The following is a 20,785-nucleotide window of genomic DNA, read 5'->3' as shown; positions in this document are numbered from 1 at the left end:
CTACGCACTTGACGCACTCGGCCGCTGTTGGCAAAGGCAGAAAGATGCTGTTCGCCTGCGACAGGAAACCCAGCAGCAGGGATGCACCATGTGCAGATAAAAGGGGAGGAGGGGAAGAGGGGGGGACAACTCGGTTGCCTTTACTCCTCCTCCCCAAATCTCAGCAACTGGCTCCCCACCTTGCTTTGGGATCAGGGCGAGGGTGGTGCATGCAGGCTCGTGGTGCAGTGCCCCTGGCTCATTGCAGGGCACAGATTGTACCATCTGCGCTGGCTCCCCTCCCCATGCACTGCGGAGAATCTTTGCACAGCAATAGCAGCCAGATAATAACAATATTATTAGAGCCTAGGAGCAATATATTATAGACACATTAAAAAACCCCACCATGTCGGTTGCCTTTGCTTCTGCTCGCCCGAGAGGCAAAGGGGAGGTCACCCAGCAAACTATCCAGAAGGTAAAAAAGCATGCTTTTATACAGACAAGAAATGTTATTTATATATCCCCTCTGTGGTGCTGTGGCTGGGGAAGGAGGCTTAATTCTAAAGTGATCATGAAAACTAGTGAATTTGCAAGGGTTGGGAAGATGGACAGCTGGAGGGGGGAGTAGGAGGAGGAACAAAGCAAAGGTGTTCAGATCACTGCAAAAACAGAGAAGGGAAGCAGCCAGAGAAGGATCTGCAGAATAGAAAATTCACTGCATATTATCTTTCGTGATTGCAAAGAAAAAAAATGCCAGGGATAAATTGCAAGCAGGGATCTGCACATTTTGGACCGCATATAAGCTCTTAACAAAAAAAAAAATGTCTCAGTGAATTGACAAGTTTTTTTTTTTTTTTTAATGGTTGCAGGATTTTAATCTTTTAAAATATGGAGGGAGGTACTGAAGTGTTGCAATAAAGATGCTCATTGCCATCCTCCAAAGGTTTTTTATTAGGAATTGTAGTTGTTCATGTATAATGTTTAGCAGGTAAAGGTTTTAAAGGATTTCTCTGCGGACTCAGCCTGGGTTTCGTCTGGAGGCCAAAGCTGAGGGTACCGACTTTGGAAGTTATGATGGGTGTTTGTAAGAAAATAACAGAAGGGTGGGGAGATACATACTTACCCTCACTAACCTGCCACCTGCCTGGGATGAGATACTGGTGATATAACTGTAAATAATGGAAGAGGTGTGGAGATGTCAATATAGAACATGTCTGTGCCCTCGGTCTGGTTTACTTAAACAGTACCTGTAATTTCTAGTTCCACTGTGTATTTTATGTCATGCTTTGCTCTGCTTTAGAAATGCTGGCTGTGCAGGAGTTTGTCTAGTCAGTGCAGTGGAACTAAGGAATAAAGGTCTAATATGGCTCATTTGTAAATTATAATGGTGAACACACTCACGCACAAAAGATGTCAGAGCTAAGAGAGTAATCAGTTGCTCATCAGCATTTCTTCCAGAGCCAAGCGATCATCTGTTGTCAGTTTTATGAATTATAGGGGAATTAATCTCAATGGAGGATGATCAAAGTACGGGAGAATTAAGGCAAGACAAACTACCTTAAAGAGAGTTAAGAGCCTGGTGTACATCTGTAAATACCAGGAGATTCAATCTGAAATTCATCCCCTTGTGTCTTTGTCTTGCCGCACATGTGATATTGGGATCACATCCACTTACTTTTAAATGCTGAAATATTTAGGCACTAGCGGTTAAGGATGGAGTTTTATCCTTAACTCTGGATGTTTGTGTATTTAAGATAGACTTTCACAATTCATTTAATGTAGTCCTTTTAAAATGACTTTTGATTAATTTCCATGAAAAAGGACAATTAAAGAATTTTCATAATTCTCTCAATTTTCAAAGCATTGATATCTTGGAACTGAAATCTATTTTGTTTCAAATATAAAAAATACTCCCTCTATCAGGTACACTCAATGACCTGTTACTTTAGGATTGCTCATGTATGCTGAGCTGTTGAATTGTTCATGAATGTGGAACAATTTTCTTTTTCAAAAAGCACTGAAGTTTTTGTCTGGAAACAAGCACATAAATAACTCCATGGGCTTTATAATCATAGATTAGAAGTCGGGGTCAAAACTAATTGTGGGACACTAACTTTAGGAATCCACAACAGTGTTCTCTTTAGGAGCCAAAATTGTATACCAGTTAAATAAAAAAAAATTCACAAAAATGCACAATTTTTACTTGTATGTTTAAATACATAAGCAACTAATTTTCATCATACATGTTACTAACTCAATTTCAATGGCTCCTTCAAAGCCTTTACTATTCCAATACTACATTACTTACACAAAACTTTCTTTGAAGAAAGTGAGACTTTTTGAACCACTAGGATTGCAGAATTGGTGATTGTGTACCTAGCATTAGCTCATGAGCAAGGCTGGGCATTGACGTTAACCCTATATGTACTCCCGTGCAGCTGAGATCAGAACCTTGTCCTTTTTTATGTAGTAACTGTCAGGACACTAGAACTATTCCCTATTCTTTTTGCAATGAGCAAAATGGATTTAAATTTATTATCGCACACAAAGAACCCTTTTATTAGTGCAGCAAGCTTTTAATGTATCACCGGAGTGCCAGTACTGGATATGAACACACATCCATAGATGAGACTTGATCTCTAAGCCTGCTTTCCTAGATGTGAGTTTGCTATCAGCTGAGACATTTATTAGTGATACTTTAAAAGGTTTTCTCGCATCCTATAAGATAAGTAATGTTTTTCGGTAAAGTAACCCTCTCCATGCTGCTCTGCAGAACTCTGTTTTCTATTTTCCACCAATTCTGCACTGGGAATTTCTGCATCATGAATGCAGAATATGAAACAAAGAGCTTCACTGTGAATCAGACAGGAGTATTTTGCTCATAAAGATTCTGTGCCAAATCCAGGTTCCCGTGTGTGCATAAGTGCATACTAGAAAACGTAAAGGAGAAATGTGGATCATGTCTGCCATGACTCTGACTGCTCCCATTACCTTCCGGGAGGTAGGTACACCCTGAAGGTCTGCCACATCAGGATACAACAGAACCTCCATTCCTCAGACCCTTCATGACAGGAGTCACAGAGGGATGTTGCGAACCCTAGCAGGCAGGGTATGTGATCTGCAAGTACGCCCCCATGCCTAGTAATGACACACTCCTACGACACACCCCTTCTGTCTGCACAAATACAGAAGCCAAAGAAATCTTGAGCTGTGTGTGGGGTTGCTGTTGGCTAGAAGACAGGAATATGATAATACTGCTGTTGCCAATTTTTCCATGTTTGGTCCTTTGGCTGTATGTAAATTTGTCAAGAATGATCCCTTAAATAGAACATGCAGCTATATGGATGAATTAATACTAACTTTGTGTGGAAAATATTTAATGAATGTTTCACATTTCCTGATAAAGTAAATTTAAAAACACAGGCACAATCATGCAAGCACTTACTATCAGTACTTACAACCATGCACATCTTTATGATTGACTTTAATGGGACTAATCACAGTAGTATAGACTATGCCTGATAAGTAAGGTGCAGATCCTTAAAGGTATTTAGGTGCCTAACTTCCATTAATTTCAATGGCAGTTAGGTGACTAAATACTTTGAGGATCTCGGTCTAAGTTGTTTGCTGGATCAGGCCCTAATTTTGTAAATATTGTTTTCTTTACTCTTTTATCTCGCCATTTTTTCATTTGTAGAAAGTTCACCACAAATTATCAAGGAAATAATAAAAAATATTATAGCAGACCTTAAACTCAGTAAGAAATTGGTTTCAGAGAAGCAGCCGTGTTAGTCTGTATTCGCAAGAATAAGAAATTGGTGGAGACCAAAATAATTCTGTCTTTGAAACCATTTTACAATAAGCAAAATGTGAATTTTAGGCAGTGTAGGTTGTATGATGAAATGCTCTCTCTTGCATTTTGCCCAGGAACACTAATTTTTTGGAAACAAGTTAACCACTCTAGAACTTGCTTAAGGCATAGACTAGTCAATTGAAGCTTTTGATCTATTCTACTGCCATGCATCATCTCACTGGTGCATGGTTACTCAAAATTTTTCTCTATCTCAGAACAGAACTACTTTAAAGAGCAAAAACACACTGAGTGATGTAATTCTCATGTGAATGCAGTTTCAATCTAGTCAGTGATGCAGATTTCAAATTGTGCTTCTTCAAGTGCAGTATGCTTCACATGCTAGCTTCTTAATTTGTTGTACTGCAGGGCTGGATAGTCTGAAATTATTTTATGTGAACTTAATCTCTGTAAAAGTATGTTTACTGTCTGACGATACAGTTCCATGGATATTTTTTAAAGATATTTTAGAATTAGATGCAGATATTTAGTGGAGAAACTGCCTCTGCCTGGCAACAATCTATCTGGCGTTAAGGACTACAAAGTAAACCCATTGATTCTGCAGTGTTGTATACTTTAGCTAAATCCTCTCAAAATATATATGCCTATAAATGTACTATAAAAATGCACAGCAAATGGCTCAACAAAGATATGGATGAAGCTGTATTATGGCCAAACTTCTCTAAAATCCAGCACATAACTTTTAATTAGAACAGAACCATCTGATGGCTTGTTGCCCATTTAAAACAACTATCATCAGACTTATAACTACTTTACTAGCATGTAAGATTTTTTAACAGCCTCCACAGTGGGTAGCTATAAAGGCTGTATTATTGGCCCTATCAAAGCTTTTTACTCAGGTTCAGAGGTTTGAGATAAAGGAGATGAATTTATTTGATTAAAATGGTTATTAACCCACTCTTTGCTGTGATGATGGGCAGGGCTTATGTTTCCAATAAATGGAAAAGGAAAGATCCATATTTCAGAATAGACCCTTTAAAAATTGTACATAACTGGCAGGGGAATTACAGTTTTCCCGATGTTGTTGTAGAAGGATCAATTTGGGAATCATTGTGTGAAATGTGTTCCTGAGGGAGAAATACTTGGAGAAAATACATAGCTCAACTCAGACATATTTTGTAAGACTATTAAAAAAGCATGCATATGAACCAATGGATTTGAGATGCATGGCAAAGGGAGCTCATATAACTCATGGTCCCAATACTAAACAGAGGTTCTCATGGCTGTTCCATAAGTATTGTATCTTGCAGACCTCTTGTGTACAAATAGGTTACTCATTGTAGCAGAAGTTACTTCACTTGCTGTGCTGCATTGCAGCAAGCCTGCTCCATGGCCTATGGAACATGCAAAGGCGTTTTGGAGATGGGGTGGAATGAGGTGTGAGACCATACAGAGATACTCTGAAAGCTGCCTAGACTTGTACCCTGGCTGATGTGCAGTTTTTTGGGAATCTAGCAGTTATGTCTCCTCTAGACCAGGAGTAGCTGCTCTTAGGTGGTTACTTTTGAAAGGGCTCTGAAGTGAACGTTTTCATGTATATATGTTTCATATCCCAGATCAAGGGAATTGCATATTCAGATAAAAGGACCTCCCCTCATTTATTAAACTGGGGCCTCCTGAGCTAATTGTGACAGATTGCACAGTTTGCAGCTGCAGGCTATAAGGATCAGATGGGGATCAGTCAGTGGGTCTACTTGGTTTAAAAGCCATGGGGTGCCCCATGGCCCAATTACACAGCCCTTTGTGAAGTATCTATTTGGCGATCCTTTGTGGCTTAAAGAACAGTGAGGCACACGGCAAACACCTTGGGAGTTTTCTGTGCCTGCAGACTTGTTAGCCTGCCCCCATCATCTATGAAACATAGATTTATATGCAAATACCAGGAGGTTGAGGTTTTATAACTGTCATATCTGTCAGGTTTCATTTCTTGCATTTTGTAATTGTTACTAAATGCAAGAAAGGAAACTTCCCAAACTCAACAAAAAATGTAAAAATTTAAATATGTTCTTGTGACACTCCTATATAGGATTCTCAGATATGGAGCTGGTGTTTGGCACTAAATACAGTATATGCTGGGAGGGTTCAATGCTCCCTTTACCTGTAGAGTCCTGACTCCTCCCATGGTATCTACATATCTGCCTTTTTCCATATCTTATAGAAGGATCCAGAGTAGCCTCAGGGATTGCTACTGTTCAAGAATCTTTCTGGCAAACTGTAACAATATGTCTTAGTGGGCTCACATGGATGTACAACTTATGTTCTGCTCATCTTTAAGAGATAATGGAAATGCATTCATAAGGCAATGGTCCTGGAATGCAAAAGAGACATGGCATAAAAAGATTAATGTTGCAATTTGTTTATATTCATGTGTGTATTTTTAAATCAAACATCCAACATATTTTATACTGTAAGCTTTTGGGGCAGGGACTGTTTACTATATGTTTGTACAGTACCTAGCACAATAGGGACCTCACCTGTTTGAGCCCTCGTAGTTCCACCACAATATTAATGTTAAGTAATAATAATCACTACCTAAAATACAGAAATAGTATTGACATATTTATTCTTTACAGTATTAACTACCAATGAGATATAAGCCTATAGTACAACTTTTGTGAGCTGTAATTTTATGGAAACATGTTTTAAGTAGTATAAGATGTATCATCTTTCATTTCTGATTTTTCCTCCATTTAAAATGAACTCAAATTGTAAAATTTTGTGGGTTGTGTTTAGTGAACCTTTCATAAAAATTGTACTCTGAAACCAGAGCAATGCACTGAGTATTTTAATAAGGAAGTTTTGTATCTTTTTGGTCATATTTTTCTGTTCTGTTATTTCTGTTCAGGCATAAGATATAATAGTTACAGACTAAGATTAACACAAAATGGACTCCCCCCTCAGGAGTTTATTTTATAGTAATGTTCAATAAGTAAATTTGACTTTGGGGAGTAGTTGGAAGTTTTGATTCCATATTAATATTCCTGTTCCAGTCTAGGAACTTCATAAATACCTGGAGGCAACAGACATGCACAAAGAACCATCAAGCTAAGACCGAGTGAAAGCGGAATATCACAGAAGGAAGAAACATATAGCAGAACTTGGTGTGTTTTTAGTCTTATCGCATAGTAACAAGTATTTTGATCATTTTTTTTTATCCAGATGCTAGATGAAAATCACCACTTAATACAGTGTATTATGGACTATCAGAGCAAAGGCAAAACAGCAGAATGTACTCAGTGAGTATTATTTACTTTGGAATATTTTGGATATTATTCCTGTTCTTACAACAAAGTGCAAGAAGAATACTCTGAATAGTGTTGCACAACTGCCACTGGCAAGAGTACATGGAGTGCTAATTTTCTAAGATTTACCATGTGTCAACAAGTATAAATTATTCTTGGGACATAGTATTTTTTTTCATCTTGGATATTTTAAGCAATGTAGTTGTACAAAATATCAGGAGCAATAATATATCAAAGCAAAGGAAAATTTGTGCAGAAATCAAGACAGTAGTGGTGTTGGTGATAAGAGGTAAAGAAAACCTTCTGAAAATAAGCAAGAAAGTTGAATATTTCATCAGTTTTCAAAGGAAAATTTTAAAACTGACCATAGTTTGTGACTTGCACATCACTGTCCTCAGTGGAAGAGCAACACTGGGAATGAGGAAAGATCATGGCAGTTTTGATTTTTAAAAAACATGAAGAATAATTTGAAATTTATGTCGACCTGATCCTGAATTATTTTGCATGCATAATTCCCACTGAAATCAAGTGTGGATCAACTGCAGGACTGGCCCCATAGGCTATATCTGAAGTAGGAGAAGTGAATTGTGGAAAATTTGGGGTTTTGCCTGGAAAAGACAGTATTTTCTTTTAAGACCCAATCCTGCACTCATGATGCAGGCAAAACTCATAGGATTGGGCTATTATTGAATGATACCACATTTATGCTGTTTTTAAAAACATGCCCAACTAGTGTGTGAGAAGAGTCTTTACCATATGAAAATGAAAGCTAGGATCTGTTTTGCCCTTAAAGGGTATATTCCTCTTATGAGGCATATACAGGTAACTCCTGTTATGCATTTACAGTCAGGGGAGACATAACATAAGAATATCATAAGACTGTAGGTCTGTATATAATCCTGTAAACTCTGACGTTCATAAAGAAAATTATTAGTCTTTAAATATTCTCAACACATCGCTTACAAAAATAATTATAAGGATGTGTGAATTTAGGATTCTGGCATAATAAAGGAGATAAATATCAGAAGGTAGGTAATTATTTTATAGTATGCACAAAGTTGATAATATAGTTTTATCAGAAGGGGATTTAATTTTTAGAGATCAAGGATTTTGGTGATCCATGTCAAAATAAAATGAATAAAGTCTTGTTAGTTTCCATCACTGCTTATTGTTCTTAATCATGAAGGCAATGCACTTTTACTGTAAACATGGATTAGATTTCAGTAGGAACAGGCCAAACCTGCCCAATGAGGGGTCAAGTTGAGGGGGGCAGGCATTGTTATTCTTTCAAAAAGGAAAGTGTGTATACAGAGAGAGAGGCATTTGCCTTGTTATGTGCTAATGATTCAATACTTCATCACAGGAGATCTGAATCCTTTTCTGTAGGGAGATGGGTATTTACTTCCTGCACTGGTATTTACTCACAAAAGATCCTGAACACTAAAAAATAACTCAAAGCCTTAGGAGTTCAGGTACCTTCTCTGCACCATGCTTCTCTCCTCCTTTCCATCACTTTCATTCTTGTCACCATTCTGGATTCATTTTGCTACCTCATTTTCCCCCACCGCCCACCAAAAGAAAAGTCATACAGTAAAAGAAGTTACCTTTTGCTTTTTTGGTGCCTCTCCAGCTTCCAGAAGTTTGAATTTCCTCCTGGGTCAGTGGCCCAGTTTTTAATGTTTTGTTTCTAGGTTCTCTCCTGCTTCTCATCATGATCTTTTCAAGTTCACTGATGACTGGGACGAAGCGTGAATGTTTCAGATGGTTTTAGTGGATGGCAGTAAGCATGCGAGTTAAAGCACTCTTGAAAGGGTGTTGTTCTCCTGAGCTTGCGTGCAGGGCAAAAAGGTTTTGTTTTCTGGAGCTCCAGAATTTATATTCTTTAGGACTGTGTTGACATAAAGTGACCAGTTGTTAGAGCAGGGGACAAGAAATCAAGTCTCTAGGCTCAATACCTGTCTCTGCCACTCGTTCAGTGGGTTTTCAAACAAGTACGTATGCAGGGTTGTAGTAGTCATGCTGGTCCCAAGGTATTAGAGAGGCAAGGTGGGCGAGGTAATATATTTTATTGAGACCCCAAAAAAAGCTCTGTGTAAGCTTGAAAGCTTGTCTCTCTCACCATCTTTACTTGCTGAAGTTACCCATTTGTAAAACAGTTGCTGAGTATTTTGAGACTTTCTGAAAAGAGGCAGGACAGAAATGGTCATTATTATTATTAAGATGGGAAGAGAGTGGGCTAATTTACATTTACTGATGATTTATAGATAGCACAGAGAAGCCAAGGCTGCAATGAATTCATGAAATGGGATATGTTGGTATTGTTAAGTCTTCCCAAAGTAAGCTCTATTCCTTATCTTTTAGATACCAACAAATCTTGCACAGAAACCTGGTTTACCTGGCAACAATAGCAGACTCTAACCAGAATATGCAGTCCCTGCTTCCTGCAGTAAGTACCAATACTAACATCAAATACAATGTTAACTATACCAAGGAGACAATTATTTGAGTATTGATTGGTGACAAAAAGCTGTTACTAGTTAGCCATTTTTAATAAACCTTTTTAGGAAAAAAATACTGAAAAAAAGTTCTGGATTTCAACGGACAGTAATAGAAAAACTGCTCTATGGATGTTTTTATTGATTTTCAAATATTTATCAGGACTTTTTTTTTAATCCTACCACCTGCAGAGCCAGGTGCCTAAATTATCATGAATCCAACTGTACAAGGTTCAACAGGATCTATTAAAAAATCTCTAAATAACCAAAAATAGCTTTTCTGTATTTTAAAATGTCACTAGTGTATGTGCTAATATCTCAGGACCTTCTTAGGGTTTAACCAAGTGCTGTGTGTGCCACTGGAAACTTCCCTTTCTCATGGTACAAGGCTGCCATTTCTAGTCCTGAATTGTACCAGTACACTGGTCCTTAAATCTGCCACCAGTTCATGATTAAATATTGCATAATGTTTCTTCATAAACTATCAGCCTGTTTTTTTGGTGATACGCCTACTGTAAAGGTCTGGTCCTGCACCACCGAAGTCCATAGCAGCTTTGTCATTGACTTCAGTGACAGAATCATGCAAAATGCCTATGCCAGATTGACAGCTGTGATCTAAAGATATGGGGTTTGTTTCTGCAGTACTCTTGCAGGAAAAACTCCCACTGACTTCAAAGGCATTTTTGCCTGCATAGGAACTGCAGGATTGAGACCATATTTTCTTAGATTTTGCTGCCAGAAGGGGCCACTGTGATCATGTAGGCCTTCTGCATAACACAGGCCATAGGATTTCCTTGAGTTAATTCCTGTTTGAACTAGAGAACATCTTTTAGAAAAACATCCAATCTTGATTTAAAAATTTCCAATGATGGAAAATCCACCATAACCCTTGGTAAATTGTTCCAGTGGCTAATAAGGAATACTTACGTGAATAAAGGTTTGCAGGATCAGGCCCCAAATCTGTAAGATTAAAATCTGGAAGCACACTTTCAGATGAGTCAGTTTGTATTCATAATAAGGTTAGTTTCAGGGTTATTATTTTTCTAATTAAAACCTAACCAAAAATCTGCTTCCCCTTCTTGTTGTTTGCAGCCACCAACGCAAAACATGAATTTGGGCCCAGGAGGAATGACTCAGAATGCATCCAACCAATCTCTCCATTCACAGAGCAATCTCAGTGATGCAATTGGGACAGGCCTTCCTCCTTCCTCCCTCATGCAGAGTCAGATTAGCAATGGTGAGCTCTGTTCCCCTTTGTGCTGCTTTATGGTTGCCCAGCAACAAAATCATTAATGCAGAATATACTTAGAAGAGGTCTTTTACAGCTCTGTAACTCACCTTTCAGCCACATGGGAATTTCAGGCACATGCTGAAATATTCACAAAATGGCTACAGTTTTATCAGTTTTATACTGCTGCTTGGATTCTGCAAGTGCTCCAGTCCACTTAATAAATTTATGTAGGGGAAATAAATGTGAAACAAAATATTTTAAAACGTGCAATGAAAATCACCAATAAAAAGATACTTCAAAATTAAATACCATAATAGTTTTACTAATAAACATCCATTGAGTTGTATGTTGCAACCCTTTTGCACTCATGCAAGCAGCCCCATAAAGGTCAATGGGATGGATAGGGTGAGCAGGGATTGTTTCCATGAGTAAAAACTGCAAGATTAGGTCCTCAGACTTCAGAATTCTTCTAAGATAAGTACCCTTTCAAAAATAAAATGCAGTTACATTAGTCTTCCTTTTTTTAGAGTAGCCTTTAAAATGTTGTATAGTATAACCAAATAGCTTACATAGAACTTTTAATGGAAAACTGTAAACTTAAAAAACACACTTCTGTATGAATTTTTTATACCTGTGTTGTTGCAAGAGCACCATAAATGAATGTAACTGAAAGAAAAGAGATTTTTTTTTCTATTTTTTTTTCTATATTTGACATTTGATGTATGGTCAGTTTCACTATTCCACTTCATAATCATTTAGTCAGTTTTCTCCCTTTGCCTTGGTCTTTCACAAAGTATTGGAGAGGAAAAACAAGTTTTTAAACATAGGAAAACGTGATTGTTCCACAAACATTGGCCCAAGGACTATGGGGCAGATGTATGTCATGAAACTACTTAGCTATTTCTTGGTTCAAATTATTAGTGTCTCTGTAAATTAATGGATGAGTCCTACTTAGAATAGTTTTGCATTTTAAAGAATTGGACCTTTAAAGTTTATTCTGGGCATTCCTATTGCAGTGTTCTTCCTGCCTGGTACTCAGTAACAACAGAAATCAGTCAGCAAGGATTGTTCTGTGCACTGAGAAGCTACATCAGAGGTTGGCAACCTTTGACTGGCAGCAGGCTGAACTGTGCTGGCTGCCGGGACCCCGGCTGGCAGGGGCTGGTGGACAGAACCCCAACTCAGCCCGCTGCCAGTCTGGGGTTCCGTCTGCCACCCGTGTTGCCAGTCTGGGGTCCCGGCCGCCAGCCCTGCTCATCCTGCTGCCGGCCTGGATGGACGGAACCCCGGGCTGGCAGCAGGCTGAGCAGGACCGGTGAACTGGAACCCCAGACCAGCAGTGCAGACGGCAGATGGAACCCCGGGCCAGCAGCGGGCTGTGTGGGGCTGGCAGACGGGACCCCGGCTGGCAGGGGCCAGCAGACAGAACCCCAGACTGGCAGCAGGCTGAGTGGCTCAGCGCGCTGCTGGTCTGGGGTTCCATCTGCCACCGGTGCTACTGGTCTGGGGTCCTGGCCACCAGCCCCACTCATCCCACTGCCAGCCTGGATGGACGGAATCCCAGGCTGAGCGGGGCTGGCAGACGGAACCCCAGACTGACAGCGCGGGTGGCAGGCGGAACCCCTGGCTGGCAGTGGGCTGAGCGGGGCCAGCGGCCGGGACCCTGCCTGTGAGCAGCCTGGATGGATGGAATCCTGGGCCTGCAGTGGGCTGAGTGGGGCCAGCAGTCAGGACCCCAGACCAGCAGCGCGGGCGGCAGACAGAACCCCAGACTGGCAGCATGCTGAGCCGCTCCGCCCACTGCCGGTCTGGGATTCTGTCTGCCAGCCCCTGCCAGGTGGGGTCCTGGCCACCGGCCCTTTCAGCCCACTGCCGGCCCAGGGTTCCATCCATCCAGGCCGGCAGCGGGCTGAGCGGGGCGGGCGACCAGGACTCCACCTGGCAGCAGAGTGCCACACGTGCCGCAGGTTGCCGACCCCTGAGCTACATTTTCACTATTGTTGTTTTTTTCCTTACATTTGTGTGTGTGTGACAGCCCTGGAGACTGAAGTCCTCTATTTATCCACAGAACAGGTAACAGCAAAGGCAGCAGCAGTGTAAGTTTACCCTGTGTTGCCCCACCAAAGGGCGTCAACCCTGACCTAAGGGGACTCACTTCAGGGGGTGAGAAAGTAGTTTAGTCTCAATGCCCAGTCAATCCTTGGTTTCTGCTGAGAATGTCAGCAAAGCAGCTAATTAATGCCAGTTGATATTGTGATGAGAACACCAGTGCACTGAGAACTAGGCTAAGACTGACACATTAATTTCACACAGGCCACTGAACAACCATTGGATGATAGTAACTTTTGCAAACTGGTACACAAATGTACATGCAATTCTGAAAATGAAGCTCTAGTACTTGTGAAAATGTTTGAGTGGCAGCAGGACAGAACTGAAGTTCTCTGTTTACTTAGCATCACAGGTACAGCACAGGGGGCAGCTATATAAGCTTCTGCACACTGACCCTCCATTATCCTCAGTCAGGTCTTAGAAGGATCCCTTCTAGAAGTGAGAAGGTAGTTCAGTTCCCAACATCTATTCAATCCTTAACATCTCTCATAAGACAGCTAGCAAGTGCCAAGTATGATGGTGATTTTGGTGATGGGACAACCGTCTACCAGGAAGTGGACAGAAACTACCTCTAGCATTTCTGATAGGCCACCTAGTACACCAATTGGAAGTCAGTTATTTCTCAGGCCTTGAATGTACAGCGAAAACCACCAGACTTAAACAGCCAGTCTACAAGTTCCACTGGTGCAGTTTGTAAAGTCTGTCAGCCGTACCACTCGTGGTCAATCACAGTATTGCTAATCCCATTCCTTAAAAAATCCTGACTCAGACCCCAGAAATCACACGGTTGGTTTATAAAAATTGCAAGATTTTAAAAAAAAAAGTTAGGTGCTTTTTTTTTGTTGTTGCCTTCAGTTTTTCAAGCTTCAAGTACATTTGGGTCATGTTTTCAAGTTTTTATCTGCAACAATGAGTGCCAGAAACATACTGTTTTTTAAATGAAAGCTGAGATTCTCATGTAATAACATAAATCTGGGATCTTGGGCTTTAAGAAAACCAACAAATATTGCAAGAGTTATCAACACTGTAGTTAATTGAGCCTGCAGTATTTGTAAGATCCATCAGCAGAAGGACTCTCACTCAGAGAGATTACAAACTCCATTCTTCATTCAAATTCCATGTTGTCTTCTGTTTCACTGAAGAATAAGTGTCAGCTTTATAAGACATACATAATTGTAGGGTTAGACTTCAGCAGCCATAAATTGCTGGAGCCATAAAGCTCCACTTTCTTAAACAGACCTGTTTACTCTTGCTGAGAATCTAGCCCATAGTCTCTCTATAAGGGGGGAAATAAAACAATCTACAGCAAGTTTTGTCATTCAAATATTTGTAAATACTTTAAGAATACCTACAGAAAACTGGTATTCAAAAAACTTTAAGATGCTGTTCAGGCTGTAAATAAAATTAATATCAATTAAAGCAAAATAACATGAAAACATTTTCTTATTTGGAGATTCTGCATGTGTCTCCATCTAAATGGTCTTGCAACAATATGAAACAGTGCACAGTAAATATGACTAAGTTTGCAAAAAGTTGCTAAAAGAATTTAGAACAATACTGCATATGAAAGAAGAACCTGGTCTTGCATAATTGAAGTTAGTTATCCAATAACAGTAAGAACTAAGATAATTAAACATAGGATAAGTTAAGTAGGACAGTGCTTACAGCCCCCGGGTACAACCAAAGCATATTGATAGCTATTCTTATTGACTGTTGGCTTTTATTAGTACCACAGATAATTGACCACAACTTACAGCTATGTGTATGAAAAAACAAGGTCAGCTTTATCAACTGAGTGACCCTGAGCAAGAGTGAGGCTCCATGCTGCTGGAGAGTTGAATGAAGTTATGAGTTTCTTTCCTGTATCGTGCAACTGCAAAGGAAAACTGGGAGTTTCTACCCCCTCACCATCATGAGAGGAGATCAGGAATTCGTAAATTGCCAAGTCAGGAAAGAACTGTGGGATCATCCCCCAAAAGTGTGGGTGCCAGGAAATCACTTTGTGTTGTTTATGCTTAAGAACAGGCTTGGTAATACAGAGCTCTACATTTTTGGTTGTTCACTGAAGAAAACTTGCATTTAGTATATGGGTTGGCTCAGAGGCCCCTACAAAACCTTGTTGTCCTTATTTAGGGCCCAATCCAAAACCCACTGAAGTCAGTCGGAGTCTCTGTGTTGACTTCAGTGAGCTTTGGATTGGGCTTTTACAGACCTCTATAAAAGCAAAATCAGCCAAACAAGCATACAGTGTCCCAGTCACAGTTAGCAAGATACTGTTAGTATGAATCCCAGAGGTTGAACTCCTAGCACAGGGATCAAGTCAGCAAATGAATTGGGAAGGGAAGGATAATGGTCACGGTAGTAGGGGTTAGCATGGTGTTTTGGAGAATTTTCCCTCTGAAACTATTGGGTATCTTCAATCAAGCTCAGGGAAGACAGAAGGAAGAGGATGTGATAGCTGCAGAGGCAGGACGAGTGCCCTCATCCCCCTCTTTCCTTTCTACTCTGATTAGGTTTGGTGGGGGTCCCTTTCTCCTTATATAGCGGGCTTACTGAGGGACCTCTTCCTCCATTTCCTCTCTTCCCCTCCCCTTTATGGGGCCTTGTGATACCTCACCATTCTCTCTCCCACTGCCCATCTGGTGTCAGGGTCCCTGGGTACGTTCTTCTATCTTTTTAAATCCTAGCAGAGGAGAAAGTCTGTTGGTACTGCTGCTGGGCACAGAGCAGTTGTGTTTGATGCAACAGCAGCATAGAGGAGCTGTCAGTCTCTGTTGGGTTCTCCCAACAACACCCGTTACAAGAGAGGGGTAGCTGATAACCCTCAGGGGAAGCAGGGGTTGAACCTAGTCAGGGAACACCTGAGCTACTGAAGGGCTCGGATACTCCCAGAGTTCTTGATTCAGTTTAGAGGCTGAAGCTGCAGCTGGCATTTGCCAACCATGTTATTAGATTTGCCTCTGTCTTAGGAAAAGCTAGTTGGAGAGCCTTCGCTTCTGAAATTTGTTCCTGCTTGCAGTTCAGCAAAGCCAAGTTTGGTAGTCTTTAGGGACAAGGTTCAGTCTAGCTTTATAACAGACAGTAGGTGGTACGTTTGGCTGTTTGTAACTCACAGGGGTTTTAATGATGGGGATTGGGGGAGCGGTATTATTTTTTTATTTTATGGCCCTTGGTATATAAAATATTTTATATTTTTATTTTATTTTTTTTACCCCTTTCTAGGTACCATAACAAGAATCCAGGTAAGGCACTAAATTTTTTTATACTTGGTGCAGGTTGTCAATAACAGCATCACTCTTCTTGTTGTGATCTATTAGGTCCTAATCACGTGTCTATGCAGCAGTCAGGCCAGAATACGATGCCCACAACCTCTCTGAGTATGACCGTGAGCAGCCATGGAACTGGGCCTGGTTATAGCCATACAGTGCCTGCATCTCAGAACGTGCCAATGCAAGGCCAGGGGTCAATAGGCAATTATGTCTCTCGAACAAATATCAGCATGCAGTCTAACCCAGGTAAGGTTCCCTTCCCTTTCCTTTCCTTTTGGGCTTGAAAGGACTTTTCAGTGGCCTCAAAGATGCACAACATGTGAAAATGTGCTGTACATACTCTGTAACCCTGTTCCTGCACGGGAGAAAAAGATGCAAAAGAGGTGGTTTTAAACTACCTTTGTGTTCAGTATTTTCTGGACTCAGAATAAGTCAGAATAGCCTCAGCGTCACTCTGACTTCCATTCTGTTTCTCATGGCCCTCAGCGTGTGGGGGAAGGAGTGAATATCCAGAGTGCAGCAGCACTCTGGTCATACTCTGACAGCCCCAACACATATCCCCGATATGTTCTGAGCTGTGAGAGGGGCTGTCATAGAATAGTTATGCCAGCTAAAGAAGCTGTCCATGCTGGTGATATTCCTCAGAGGATATTTCCACTCCCTATACAGGCCTTTCACATTGCTGGAGTGGCACAGAGGGGCCAGAGGGCAATGGAGAATCTGTCCCTGTCTCTTAAAAATGTTCACCACTGGGTAATGAATAGCATATCAGATATTAAAAAAATTCTTTCAAGGAAGTAATGTGAAATTCAGAAAAAAAAAAATACCGTAACTTCAATTTACTTAAATTCTATAGTCATCAGGCCTATAAATAAGGTAGAAGAGGAAAGAGGAAGTTAGTTAAAAAAAAATGGAGCTGAAGATAAGGGTGCAGGTGAAGAAGAACAAATATTTCAGTTTCCTCATACAGGGCCCTTTTCTGTAATCATGTTGCAGAAATGATTTCTGTTATTTATTGAGACCAGATGTATTTTAAAATATCTGACAGAAAAATAATGGTATAAATTGATTACGTTATCAGCATATGGGTTCAGATTAGAATGTAGAAAAGTTAAATATGCACACTGGAAAAAAGTAAACAATTTCTGTCTTTTTTTTCCTGTCCCCCTTGTGGAGGATTCACTGAATGATGATCTGAATGCAACTTGAAAAGACTAAATTGGCTGACAATTTTAGTTGTTTTCAAAAAAGAGTAGGAAAAGAATTGTGATATCTCTTTAGAAAACAATTGTATCTATGTTCTTTGTAGTCTCCATGATGCACCAGCAAGCGGCAACATCCCACTACAACTCGGCACAAGGAGGGAGCCAGCATTACCAAGGACAGTCCTCCATTGCCATGATGAGTCAGAGCAATCAAGGCAACAGCATGATGGGTCAGCGACCCATGGGCCCTTACAGACCTTCTCAGCAAGGTAAAGTGCACTATTCAGTTCCAGAAAGGTCGCTATGCCACCATTCCTGCTGTCACAGACAAATATACCACAGAAGCCATAATGATCTGGGAATGAGCGACTCCAGTGAAAGTTGATAAGACAGGAAATGCCAAACAGGGTGAAAGGTGCAGGTAGAATGTCAATAAGGTTTTGCTCTAGTTTTATTTTCATAGATTTCCATTTCTAAAGTTCAGAAATGACTGAGCCTACAGGGCATCATCTGTCTGTATAAAGAAAAAGACAAGAGTCTGATCCAAAATCCATTAAAGTCAATGAAATTCTTTCAGTTTACTGCAGTGGGCTTTGGATCAGGCCATTAGTCCCAATGTGATACTGTTCTTAATAAGGAAGAGGTCTCTGCAAATGAGATTTCGGTTATAAATATAGATTTATATAATATAAAGGTGATGGAAGGAACTGTAGGAATATGGGCCTACATTGGACTTAAGTAAACTATGATTTTGAGTTTGAATGTTAGCATGAACAAAAAGCTCAAAGAATAAAAACATGAGAAAGAATTGTTTGGGTTAAATTTGTAGTGACCCTAGAAATACCAGCATTATTTTATGTAACGCTTGGGAAATAGGGAAAGCATGGTTAATTGGAAACCGCGTGCAAGGTGTAGTCCCGTGACTCCCTCTTCTGTCTTTGCGTAAGGTCCGATAACCAGCAATGACATCACTTGTTTGTTATAGTGTATAAAAAGCAAGGTTCTTTAGTAGTTTCTTTGTCAGAGCTTTCCTTAACCCCAGGTGTCACGCCAGGATAGGAAAGTACCTCCTGGGTCTGCACCTGTTGTAAGTATTTTGGCCAATGCTTATAACTGTAGTGTTGCTAGGGTATAGAATAGTAGGGAGTGTATGCTTATATTGATATTTTGGATGTAACCAATACCAAGTGGCCTTTAGATTAATGTTTGTGTGGAAACTTAGTCGTGATAAGCCTTAATAAAATTATTAGGAAAATTATTTCCAATAGGCATCAAAGGGTAATTGTACCACTGTCAATCTTGACTGAAAACATCTTGGAAAACCATTATATAAAGTGAAGAAACTGCTACGCCAATTCTGACGTAAAGTGAATTTAAATTATGAAGTTTTGGTTTATTTTCTAATTGGATACTCATAGACATTTAATGCTAACTATATTATTAAGCACAGGATTCCTTTGGGTTTTATGCTATTGGGCAACTCAGGCGAGTAGATTAATTGTGTAGGGTTTTTCATGCCCTATTATGGCAGCTATGCAATTCTAATATTAAACTATACTTTCATTCTCAGATTTAGCAAAAACAGTTTTCCTTTCCAATGAGAAAAAACATCTTTGAAACAGTTCTGAACATATAAAACTCAAGTGATTTCTCCCAGAAGAAAACACTATTCATCTCAAGAATATCTAAATAATGAAAAATCTCCCTTTGGGTTTATGGGCTACTTAAAACACTCTCTCTTTCCTTTTGGTTTACAGGTTCCTCTCAGCAGTACATGGGGCAGGAGGAGTATTACAGTGAACAGTACAGCCATGGACAAGGCTCATCAGAGCCCATGAACCAGCAATATTATCCAGATGGTAATTTTGCTGAGTAATAGTAACGCTAATATTGATTCAGCAGAGCTTGATGTGGTACTGAATTGTACAACTGCCATATTCAAGAGTTAAAAAATTGGAAACCAAATCACCTATAAGATTTGTTTCCAACCTGAAATGCCAGCAACTCCTGTTCCCAATACATACGATTCTGTGTAAAACACATGCCTTGTAGCACCATTACCAACTGCATCCTGAAAAGAGCAGAAAGCCTACAGGAGAATCTCTGGGATAGGGTACACATTCAGTTTAGCAAAGAGTGCTGCTTCTGACTTGGCAAATGCATTGTCATTTCACCAGCAAGCTATCTACCTCAGATTTGCCCATTTGAGCTCTTTCTTTCTCTTGGCCTAATCTGTGAAGCTATGTGACTTTAAACTGTGTGTGTGTGTGTGTAATTATTTAATTATGTATAAAACATAATAGGTACTCTCTACATTGTGTACACACACACACACAATTATATAATACATGTGCCAAAACAAACTATGGATCAGATGAACCTTTTTGATTAACCTTGTCCATTTTGTCTCTTTCTTACTGATTGCAGGTCATGGTGATTATGCATATCAGCAGTCATCCTATACCGAGCAGAGCTATGACAGGTCATTTGAGGACTCCACACAGCATTACTATGAAGGAGGTGAGATGATATATTTGCAATCTATGCAAACAAAAGCTCTAAGCTACATAAAATACAAAGTCTGCTTAGGAAAAATATGAAAGCTGTTTTATAGCATTTCTGCAGAATTAAAACACTGCTCAGCTGCTAGACTAAAATATTTTCCTAAATTGAACGTTATTCAGAAGTGTCTATAAAATAGAATTTAGTTATGTATAGCAACTTTTATATTACATATATCTCTAAACACTATGCACAACATTAGATAATGTTAGTAACTGTGTAGGTTAATGGATAATAGCTCACACATAAGCCTTGTGTTCACTAGTAAACAACCCATCGCTGACAACAGAACATGTGTAGCTCAACTAGATGTAGTTATAGTGTTAGATATTAGAAACTTTTTTATGTGTGAGGAAATATTATCTATAATACCACAATTATTTCTTTTCTTAAAAAAAATACTGTATGATGTTTTCATTTAACTTTAAATTGAGATATAAGTGGCTCTTAATATATTAACCATTAAAGTCAGAGATCATTGTGGGGGAAATAAACTAAGGTGCTAGAGTTAGAAAAATGGCTTAAGATTAGGGAACAAATAGTCTCTATAGATGGAAACTTTTTCAAATTGAGGGAGAACATATTGGTCTTTAAGTATTGTGAAAAGCCAACTGGTCAAAAGCTCAAATGAATGGGGTTTCACACCTGTAACTGAGATCAAATGATGGCCCAGTATTTCTTAATTTTCAGACAGCACTAAAATTGGAAGCAGAGCAGATAATGAGGAGCAATAGAAGTAAATATAAAGAAGACCCGACAGCTTAAATAATTGGGACTACTGAAATGAGTAAAGGCTGTAGAATCAGGCCTGTTGTTCCTACA

General features: G+C 39.7%; 1 protein-coding gene and 1 long non-coding RNA gene across 2 annotated transcripts in view; one reads left to right on the top strand and one right to left on the bottom strand.

The window, feature by feature from the left end:
- The first annotated feature begins 61 nt into the window (after nt 1–61).
- Nucleotides 62–20,785, top strand: part of SS18L1 (SS18L1 subunit of BAF chromatin remodeling complex) — a 34,449-nt gene continuing 13,725 nt past the window's right edge. Inside the window, exons 1-8 of the mRNA XM_073309172.2 lie at nt 62–454; nt 7,010–7,086; nt 9,454–9,538; nt 10,680–10,824; nt 16,245–16,442; nt 17,506–17,670; nt 19,159–19,260; nt 19,829–19,921. Coding sequence (XP_073165273.1) covers nt 386–454; nt 7,010–7,086; nt 9,454–9,538; nt 10,680–10,824; nt 16,245–16,442; nt 17,506–17,670; nt 19,159–19,260; nt 19,829–19,921 — 934 coding nt within the window. The 5' untranslated portion in view covers nt 62–385. The remainder of the gene's footprint in view (nt 455–7,009; nt 7,087–9,453; nt 9,539–10,679; nt 10,825–16,244; nt 16,443–17,505; nt 17,671–19,158; nt 19,261–19,828; nt 19,922–20,785) is intronic.
- Nucleotides 3,338–20,785, bottom strand: part of LOC140896958 (uncharacterized) — a 32,784-nt gene continuing 15,336 nt past the window's right edge. The window contains exons 7-9 of the long non-coding RNA XR_012154651.1: nt 10,926–11,301; nt 8,697–9,270; nt 3,338–6,158 (exon numbers count right to left, since the gene is read on the bottom strand). This is a non-coding gene — a long non-coding RNA (uncharacterized LOC140896958). The remainder of the gene's footprint in view (nt 6,159–8,696; nt 9,271–10,925; nt 11,302–20,785) is intronic.

Source organism: Lepidochelys kempii, chromosome 13 (assembly GCF_965140285.1).
Source record: "Lepidochelys kempii isolate rLepKem1 chromosome 13, rLepKem1.hap1, whole genome shotgun sequence".
NCBI classification, from domain to species: Eukaryota; Metazoa; Chordata; order Testudines; family Cheloniidae; genus Lepidochelys; species Lepidochelys kempii.
This window is presented reverse-complemented; position numbering and strand designations above follow the sequence as displayed.